The sequence below is a fragment of the Dermacentor silvarum genome, chromosome 6 (genome assembly GCF_013339745.2).
Source record: "Dermacentor silvarum isolate Dsil-2018 chromosome 6, BIME_Dsil_1.4, whole genome shotgun sequence".
NCBI classification, from domain to species: domain Eukaryota; kingdom Metazoa; phylum Arthropoda; class Arachnida; order Ixodida; family Ixodidae; genus Dermacentor; species Dermacentor silvarum.
In genome coordinates this window covers 133,657,626-133,668,140 of record NC_051159.1, presented here as the reverse complement: position 1 = coordinate 133,668,140, position 10,515 = coordinate 133,657,626, and the positions used below count along the sequence as shown (strand labels likewise).

The following is a 10,515-nucleotide window of genomic DNA, read 5'->3' as shown; positions in this document are numbered from 1 at the left end:
CAACGCGCGGATTGCCCGGAGGGAGCACTGCTCCTCGTTGTCGAGGGCTCGACAGGCGGCGGGAAATTTACTGTCAAGCCGTGAGTGGATAGAAAAATCTATTTTAACTATACAGTTAAGATATGTAAAGGGTTTTCTTCCGCGTTGAGTGCGGCCTGCGGGAAGACTATACTGTGACTCGGCTTCTGGATAATAGAAATCTTACGACCTTACGCTCGTAAAAGGTCCGACCGAATTGCGTGGTTCGAGAGGGTAAAAGTTTGCGCTCCTCGATGACGTCGGTGGCAGCGTGTTCTTTTTGTTCGGGTGCTCTGGTTGAAGCAGCACACGTGTAGCGGCTCCTAGCGGCGAGCTCACGCCAGTTGAGGAGATCAGAGACAGAGGAGGCGCTTTTTATCTTTGTTGTTGGTGTTATTTTATATCATTGTCCTTTCTATGTTATCCTCTTCCGCACCCCCAGCGCACCTGCCCCCGTTATGGTATAGAAAACAATGCCGCGTGGGTGGACTGCGAACACACCGACGCTATTCTTTCGTGCTCAGAAACACAATGGAGAGCTACGGTGGCGTGATTGACTGTGTCAAAACTATCATCGTAACAAATGGCCCAAGCGCAGATCAGCGCAGCACGGCACCGCCTATTTTAAACATGGGTAACACGTATGCTTGCTTCCCACGCCCGCACAAGCGCTTGCGCACCGTCTACTGACAGTTCCACTGTTTCCCTCGTGAAGGATGTCTGGGAACAAACCGAGGCGTCAGAAATATGAAACCAGCTGTGGCGCATGCAACGCTCCAATGCTGACCAGCCTGCAAAGAGCAGCCCTCGACATGTCAGAGCAAGCCCACGATCATGATAGTTGAACGGCTGCGAATCAATCTGGTCTGTATGTTTCACCGTATAGATCACGTAGTCGTAGCAAATCACAGAACAGAATTTGCAGTAGTGACTGAGTGACTATGAGCACAATTTCACGAGTTCAGTTCCCTGCTATATATACGGTGGCCGTACTCTAATGAATGCATAAGGCGATAGTGCTCGCGTACTGCATGCTAAAGGACGACGCGGAGTGGTCGAAGCTATTCCGAAGTCGTCCACTACGCGTTGTCCCGCATAGCCCAACTTATAGTTCGGCAACGTTCTCTCTCTCTCTGTGTGTGTTTCCTTCCCTCCTCCATCCCCCTCCCCACGTGTAGGGTGGCAAACTGGACAAAGTCTGGTTAACCTCCCTGCCTTTTCTTCATCCCTTCTCTCCTCTGTCTTGGCAATGTTAAACCGTTCAGTTATATACGCACGCAGTTAAAGTCCGCTTAAAGAAAAGAAAGAAATTAAACCACTTACTCCAATCCATTCGTCAGCTTTATATAGCAATAAATCAATATAGTAGATATTAAAACTCTGAAGTGTATAAAGTGGCCCCGATAGTGCGATTAAACATCAGAGGAATGTGTACTCCAGGAGCACCTAAAAGGCATCAGTCCAAGGTCGAATAGTTCACTATCGACGTATTGCAGACCTCTTTAAAGCAAATATTTCATAGCGTGACATGACTGGGCAGTGTGAGCATTGCGGATGCTCTCCTTTCATGCCAGAGATATGAACGAATTAATACTACGCTGTTGCGGATCTTTCCCCCCCTCCCGCACCCCTTGACACTCCCAGCCTATATTGGTGCACATAACAATGATAGCACATGCCCCAATAAACCGTTTAGTAGTAATAAATTGTAATAATTGGCTCGTAGTAATTTTTAAAGCCTAAGTATGGTTCTGAGCGTGCGTTCATAGTTAAGCTACCCAAGGTCAGGGTTATATATCTGTCCGACATGGTTGTTGCTTTTAATAGAGTGCGCATATATCGAATAGCTCATGCCACGGAGTTTCACATTAGGACATCATGGCTGACCTTACCGAGATTATTAACATCTCGCACCAGAAAATACTAAGCTCTTATTAAGTCAGCTTACCGAAACTGAAACTATGGGTGTTGCCCAGAGCACACTGGTCACCAGTTAGTCATGCGCCAGTTAGTGCGACGTATCTTCCGTTGGCCATGCAGTATGTGGGTCTCCATTCGACCTAACCGCAGATCATAGGGCCTAAGCGGCTCTGATTGTTCCAGCAACCGATTTCAAAGATGTCATCAGTAACCGACTTTCCTCATGGCTGCCTTTTTCCATGACATCGACCCTGCATGCCGTCACCCTCTGCAGACTGCGGCTTAAGAGAACGAGAGTATGCCTCGTTCAATATCATCGGAGGAGCTCCAGCGCTTCCAGGCGAGTTTCCCTGGCAGGTAAGTTTTGCCACGCTTGCTTTAGAACAAGTAAAATAATGAGCGCAATAAAACACTGAGCAAAAAAAAAAAACTAAATAAAACAGAAACGGCAACACGCCGGACGGCGCTGACTTGTGGCCGAGTTTTGAGCGTTGCACGGACGTTATAAATATCTCCGGCCAGCCGGGACAAAGAAAAACGATAAAATCTGACGCCCGCGTATAAGACTTGCGGCCGGACCAAGGTAACCTGAACCGAGCGATGAGAAAATCGATACGAATCAAACTGCTCCGCACGAACGCTTGACTCAGGTGTTTACTGTGCGCCGGCAGCGCCGACTCTTCGATCCCTTCCGCCGTTTCCTTTTTCTTTGCCTCTGAGAAACAGAAACGAAGTCTGAAAATGCTGGCGACTTGGCCGAGCCGCACACTGTACGTAATCGCCAAATGCTCACAGCTGAAAGGACAGGGCGGACATTAGGGTAACCATATTCTTAGTGTGTGTACTTCAAACAATATACGTATTTAAAAAACGAAAGCAAAACGAAAACACCCGACTCCTTATTGAGGAAACTAGAAACGACAAGCCAGCTAGCACACCGCCAAACAAGTACACTTCATGACATTTCGTTCCAATTTTCGTGAAAGCATTACAACGTGCCCACATTGAATAACACGGCACCGAATCCCCGGGCCGTAGCTCTGCGCATTTTTTTTTTTTTTTTGAAGGAAAAGAAGAGCAAAAAATTAAATAATGTACAACGTAATTTCTACAAAAAATGTAATGAAAATCAGAACTAAACCCTAACGAAATGAAAATATATATTTAAGAAACGTTATTTTGACTATCAGGATTCTATCAGTGTAGACGCTTAGTAGCGGTGGCAACGATTCGTCGATCCGCAGTCATGCAGACGAGGCGTATTCGGGGGCAGTGATCGACTCGTTTCGCTTTATACATGTCAACTATAGTCTTCACCAACTTGCATGTTGCATGTACATGCGTGTTCGCCGTTTTCCGTGACAAGAAATGCGCTGCCAGTCGTCAATTAGTTCAGAGCGGCTCAGAGTCAAGCACAGTGCGAGATGAAACATCTCGAACGTCATTTGAATGTAACTGAAGCGTTTTCCAGCCGTGTGGTTTAGGAATATTTGATCGGGGACGTCGTGCACTTGTGTCATGGTGCTTTTAACGGTGCGCGTCCTCCCAGTACGCATCGTTCTCTTCCTCAGGGCACGTAGAATGTTCTTCTTACACTCTCGGTCTTTACAATAAACACTGCGCCTTTCCGACTTGCTCGAATAAAAGAAAATGCGTTCATCATGCATCATTCATAATTCGGCATCCATCATCGGCATTCATATCGATTGTGAAAGCATGTAATTGTGTTTTTCGTTCATCCAGCGTTTTTTTTTAAGGATATTGAAAAGCATCACAAGGTGACGTCAGTACTTTTGTAAACTAATTAACTTTCTTGCTATTCTCCACACAAGATAGTTATGTAAGGTTTTATGGCGCAAAAGCAACTGAGGCTATGATGCGCCTCTCCACACAAGAAAATAAAAAGGACATGCAGGGGAGAGGGAAGGGGTCAGGGACGACTTTGTGAACTCAACCCGTTATTGTCGGTATCTATTTCCATGTGTCCAATTGTAATCCAAAGCGATACGGTGCTGTTCCCTTTAGTGCTATGAGTTGTGACTTCCCTAGAAGTACTTAAATAATGGCATATATATATATATATATATATATATATATATATATATATATATTTCACTGTATGAGAGAGAGAGAGAGCAAAGAGAGAAAAGGCAGGGAGGTCAACCAGACAAGCATCCGGTTTGCTACCCTAAACTGGGAGTAAGGGAAAGGGGGATACAAAGAAGAAAAGAGTGAGTACTCAGTACACGTGGGACGACGCACAGGGACACTATAAGCGGTATCTTAAACCGGTGCACTTCAGGTAATGTACTAGTGCCCGAATCGCTTTTTGTGCCGGTAACGGGTGTAGCCACGGTCCGAGTATATTTGACTCAGAAAACGGTCTCGAGTCCAGTCGGTTTAAAGTTGTCCAGAGAGAGAGGCGTTGTACGTCATAGCGAGGACAGGTACACAGTAGGTGCTCGATGGTTTCCTCGCACTTACAGGAGTCACACATCGGGATCCAAGCCATTCCCATACGATAGAAGTAAGCGTTCGTGAACGCCATTCCCAGCCACAAGCGGCACAGCAAGGTTGTTTCGCCACGGGAAAGGCTAGATGACAGTTGTAGCCGTGGCAAGAGGTCAAGCTTATGCAATCGGCAATTGAAGGCGCTTGAACGAGCTGCTGCAGAACGATCCACTGTACAAGATGAAAAGGCGAAGCCATGAGTCCGGGAAGTGCAGTCGGTTGTTTCAAAAACTACGTGTGATCCACACAGAGAGCGTCAGGACTCCGCTGACGTGATCCCATACTGTATTGTCGGCTATGGCTAGGAGTAGCCCTTTACAAAATATTTTGACTTCCCTATTTCAATGGCTGACAATACTGCCTGAGATGAACGTGATCTCAAGCAGACACTTTAACAAGTTTTGTGCTACTGTTCGCAAAATAGTGCACAGATACAAGTGCTCGCGACTGCGCTAGCTTTTAATAACGACATACCATTGTCAGAACAAATCATTGCAGAATACCGACCTCACAAGGTGCAGCAGCAGATGGCTACGACTGCATTGTTGCAGTTCTTACTGACAACAAACCTGTACGAGCCACTCTAGTACTGACAAGTTTTAATTGTTATTCTGTGCCGTGAACAGCAGTGATTGTGTGCATGTGCTCTGTCTCTCTATCTCTCTCTATTTCTTTCTTATCTTTCGATGACCCTCTCCACTGCTCCACAGTGTACGGTAGAGAACCGGATGTTTCTTCTGGATAACCTCGCTTTCCTTTGTTATATATATATATATATATATATATATATATATATATATATATATATATATATATATATATATATATCCAGTGCAAGACGTTACCAACGCAAGAATTCGTTGCTGTTGTCTACGCGAATTAAGTTTTCAAGTTAATGGCCACACTGTTATTTGACAAGCAGGTGCAACTGCGTAAGTTGCCACATGGTTACGGTTCTTACGTTCCTGCGTTCCTACAGCTTCTTTCGAAATAATTATTTTAGCAAACTTTCTCTGCACTTTAAGATCACCCACACAAACTCCATTTCTCCTGGAGAATACATCATAATCATTGTGAATGTGAACAATTGTTTTATGGTCATCCTATAGTCATATATTGACGAACGTGCCAGCCAAGGAAAACGACAGCGGCTGTTGCGAACAGGCGTGACCGCTACAGCTGTCATTCATTTGTTTGTTAGGCTGCGTTGTGCTACTGACTTGCTTACTTACTTTTTTTTTGTCTGTTTTTTTGTGTGCACATAAGTTTGTTTCCTTAGTTTTTTTTTGTTGTTTTTTTTTACGTCTGTTTCCAGTCTGCACTCTCTAAAGCCTTGCAACAATTGATTGCAAAGAAAGTGGCGTAACTACCTTTACTGGTACGTGCTGCCGTGCAATCTAAACAGGCCTTGCATTATTACCATCAGAATAATTATAAATAATGTCATCCTCATTTTCTAGGGACCCATAGATGGCCGAGCTATGCTCCCTAAAAATAGTTGCAGCTTAGATTAACGCTATAATCATACTGCAGCTCAGGGAAAGTATATGACACTCGGAAATGCAGTATGCATGTAAATGTCACCGCACTCCTACACCGGAAAGACAGTGGTATGCCGCCGAAATTACTTTTGGTCCCGCAAGCCAGCATTTTTATTCTTGTTAGGAAGAGTCCTTCCCACGCCAGCTTAATTTAGCGTCTAGCTTTCCTCCATGACCCAAAAATAAAGTGGACTTCTATTCGTTTTCATTTATGCGACTCTTGCAAAACAACGAGTAACTTAATCCCTGAAGCAGAGAAGAAGTCACTCGCGATGGCAGCGTCCAGTATTCTGAAATCTTTTGAAATTATGATATAATCCGGCGCAGTGGCTATTGTGTTCCGCTGATAAGCACGAGATGGGAAGTTCGATTGGTGTATTTGGCTACTGCATTACCGTGGGGCTGAATTCCAGTGCAAAAAATGACTGTGCCTAGCTTTACACAACTCTGAGCGGTCAACGCTAAACCAGATCAATTGATTTAAAGTTTCTACATGCTATTTTCGCTTTATCAAAGCTCTTAAGCGCATCCTTCATTTCTTATGTTCGAAATGTGCATTTCAATTCTTATGTATTGCACTTCTGCTTTTTTTTTTCTATAAAAATCGTCTAATACCTAGCGCTCTCGTTTGTTGTCTCTCACCATCGTCTTCGCATCACGCAGGTTTCAGTGCGCAAGATGTCGGCCAAGGGTTCAAGGCACCACTGTGGAGGAGCACTGCTTACGGACCGATGGGTGCTTACCGCGGCCCACTGCGTCGTCGAGTAAGTGGTCATCTGGGAAACGCCACATGCACGAATGCACTTGATGTGTGCAATGGCAGCCAACTAAAGGTTCTCTGGCATATATGCGACGATAAATATGTGACAGCGAAGAGATGAGATGAGGAAGAGAGGGAGGCTAATCAGAAGAGAGGGTTCTGAGTTTGCTACCGTCCACTAAGCGAGGGCTAAGGGGGCAAAGAAAGATTGAAGGAATGGCGGAGAAAACGCGCAAAAGTAAAAAAAATGGGGGGGGGGGGGGGGGGGGGGCGGTGAACTTCGAAGCATCAGGGTGTCCTTTAATAGGTTTCTCGAGCGTAGAAACTTCAGCACACCATTGACCGATTTCTGGTATGACATCAGTACAGGCCGGCTGTCTTGGGTTGTCTGCTCGGAATGCGACCGGTAGCCTAGACGGGCCAACGTCGTCGCGCGCGACTACACGTATGCGCTGTTGCAATAACAACGGCAAAAAAAAAAAAAAAAACACCGTGCGATAGTTTCCTCGCTGCCACAGTTTTCAAAAGCACTATATACTGTCCGCCATTTCGATGCGGAAAGCAAAATATCGTGTCAATGCTATGCCAAGCCACAGTCGTCAGAGCTGTTGTATTGGTTCTGGGTGGGGCACAGCGCTGAAGAGAGTGGTGAAGGGTGATGTAGACGAGTTTACAGGAAACTTGGTGTGCTCTCTATGGACTTTGTGGCATCGCGACGCATTATGACTTAAAGGCGAACCAATTACAAAGGATTAGTCTAGCTTGAGTCATACATTATAGCGCTAAAGACCTCTAAGCGTTTGTTTGGTGCCAAGACATGTTTTATTGCCTAAAACGTTGCAGCACAAGACAGTCCGTCACTTCAACACAGCAGATCACGCGAGAAATCGGAGGAAAATACGTTATCGGCACGTCAGCTCTCCTCAGGTATCAAGTCTGAAGCATGCTCTCTTCTCTGATGCTGTTGTAACAGACCTAACTCATCTCACGCCGTTCGCAGGCTAATGTAGTTAGGTTTGACTATTCCGAGCTAGTATTTCAGTTGCTAGCAAACTGACACACAACATGAGAGAGACGGGATCAGCGCCGACCCTGCCTTCTTCGTGTTCTGTGTTCGCTTTCTAGCACTTTCAGTATCTCAGAGCACAGCGGGCTTGTTTTCAGACAGTCGCATCAGACCGCGTTCTACAGTCGAATTTCAGCCAGCACAATAGAAAAAGCAATGTTACAGGTTTTTCTTTCTTTAGTCTAGAAGCGGAAGGCTACAGCCAGCATATGATCGCTCCTTTGTTCCGAACTCCATGACGCCGACAGCACTTTCGCAACTCGCGCCTGTTGCCACCTAGAATAATAGCTCCTTCCCCTGTACGCTGTTGTTTTGAAGACATTCTGTTCGCCTTAGTTATATAGCTCATATTTTTGGAAGGCCCGTTTCAAGAAGTTCCTTCCGTACGCCACGAGGCCAACTTCCTGCCACGGAACCTATCGAAAACAGCGGAGATGAGCACGACTTTTCTCTGACACGTGCATCGTATCACACGGATAAATGACACAGAGACAGTGTCGTAGGCAGGACGTCTCCTGTTATAAATATGCTTCATAATAAACAGATATCGAAAAACTGACGCCAGAAATGTGCGTACCACAGTTTAAAATCCCATTAAGAGGCGTATAGTAACACCTGTAACGGTATCATTCTGTTCTCCTTTTATTGTTTTTTTTTTGCTAGTTCTAGCAATAATTTCTCGCAAGTAGTATTGTGCGGAGAATGGTAATCTATTTGTGTTATTTATTTCTTTGTTTTTATTTAGTTAAAGAAGCAAAAAAATGTGCGATAATTTCTGTCGCATAGGCAAAACGCCTGCCGCGAGTACGCTCATGCTTCCCCGCAACGCTTTGTTGTTTGTCCAGCACTTTCCAGGCTTTCCACGCGCAACCGAAATGGAGCTCGCAGCGTCATTGCGAGAGCGTCGCCCTCTAGTGACTGCACTCGGAGTCACCGTCGAGCGAAGTTGAGAATGAGCGCGAAACTCGTCACGTGACGACTGCCACGCTAGGAAAGCTCGAACCAGTTTTGTCGCGCGTACAGATGCGATCCCTCGGCGCACTTTCGCACGCTGTTAATCGAACCTCCATATTACAACGTTCAACTGACGAAAATTAAATTCAGCGGTACTACGTGCCACAATCACGATATGATTATGAGGCATGCGCCTTAGTGGGGGATTCCCGATTAATTTTGACCACCTGAGGTTCGTTAACGTGCACCTAATGGACGGCACACAGGCGTCTTTGCATTTCATCCCCGTCGAAATGCAACCGTCGCGGCCGGGATTTCACCCCGCGACCTCATGCTTAGCAGCGCAAAGCCAATGTCACTAAACAACCACGGCGTGTTATATTACAACGTGATCGTGAATATGATACGGCAAGTGATAAGGATGTTGACGGCAGAAGTGAATATATGCATAACTTTAAACTTACCAGACGTGGCAGCACGCATCTCGCTGTGCCGATGACGTTGAATTCCGTTTTGCTTTCACGACTCGACCGGTACATGCAAGATGGTCGTGCAGCTGCTGAGCCTCGGAACAGGAATCACTCACTGAGTCACAGAGTGAATGTTTGTCACTCAGCCCAACGGGGAACAAGCGCTGGCCAGGGTGCCGGACGACAGTTTGAACGTACAACTAACGCTGACGCCATGCGGTAGGGAGGCCATGAAAACGTAGTGGCAATTTGAACGATAACAGTATTTCTCTCGTGTCAACGATTGCTTTAGCCTGATGCGTCCAGCCAAGCTCTGTCAATGGTCATGCGCGGTGGCAGAAGCGCATGCAAATGGCTTGCACTGACGTCATCCTAGGCACCATGTTTGTTACCCAGCACGATGAAATGCTGCGTACGTGACGTCACGTGCAAGCTATCTATACGTTCTTGCCCGCCGGTGCCTTGTCAGGTCAGAAGCTGGATGCATGTGCATCAAGATAAGCGGTAAAAATTTCCTACGCGAAATGCGAACCTGTGCTACTGGAAACTGTTTCCGCTGCTCGCAATAGGCTGGGTAAAACGGAGCTGCTGTTTGCACGCTAACTTTCAGCGCTGGTTGCCAGTGGCGCTTGACGAGAGTGACATCTGGGAGGCATCTCCTGCCGTGAAGACTGCAAACTGTCTTTCGCTCAAGATCCGCCACTTTTTGCAGAGTAATAAATTACGAGACCCTGAGAAAATAGTTCACCAAAGGGCCGCCTATCCCATCCATAAGAAAACTCAAGCGAGTAAGAAATCCCAAAAATGAAAAAGGAAACAAAGGCAGAAATATAAAAAAATCGGGAAGGAATAAAGCGTCAGATAACTCTAGCCGAGCCTGGTACACTATATACATAGCCTGAGCGCTATGTATACCGGCAGCACGCTGACGTCCAGTCACAGCGCTCGTTGCCGGAACAGTTACTATATGTACAGTCACTACACGAGAAAAAAAAGTAAAACAAACACTAAGAACCTGCAGACAGCGGAGAATGAAGCACAACATTACAAGTACTACAAGACATTACAGTACATTCCACCAAAAAAAGCAGGAAGAATCTATGCGAGTTCACCTAAGCGCGCACAAAATCAGATTATGATCGCATTCGTTATCGATTGTCTATTAAGAGACGGCATAGAATCCGTGGTGGAAGCGGAACCAGCAACCCGGCGCGTTCCGACGAGATTACGGTTCCAAATGAATGACCGAGCCAAATTCTGCTTAGCTGTAGTTAA

General features: G+C 45.9%; 1 protein-coding gene across 1 annotated transcript in view; it reads left to right on the top strand.

Annotated features, from left to right (window-relative positions):
• The first annotated feature begins 6,655 nt into the window (after window positions 1-6,655).
• The window catches only part of LOC119456909 (chymotrypsin A), a 41,277-nt gene continuing 37,417 nt past the window's right edge, over window positions 6,656-10,515 (top strand). The window contains exon 1 of the mRNA XM_049669129.1: window positions 6,656-6,754. Within this exon, the coding sequence (XP_049525086.1) occupies window positions 6,669-6,754 (86 nt within the window). The 5' untranslated portion in view covers window positions 6,656-6,668. The remainder of the gene's footprint in view (window positions 6,755-10,515) is intronic.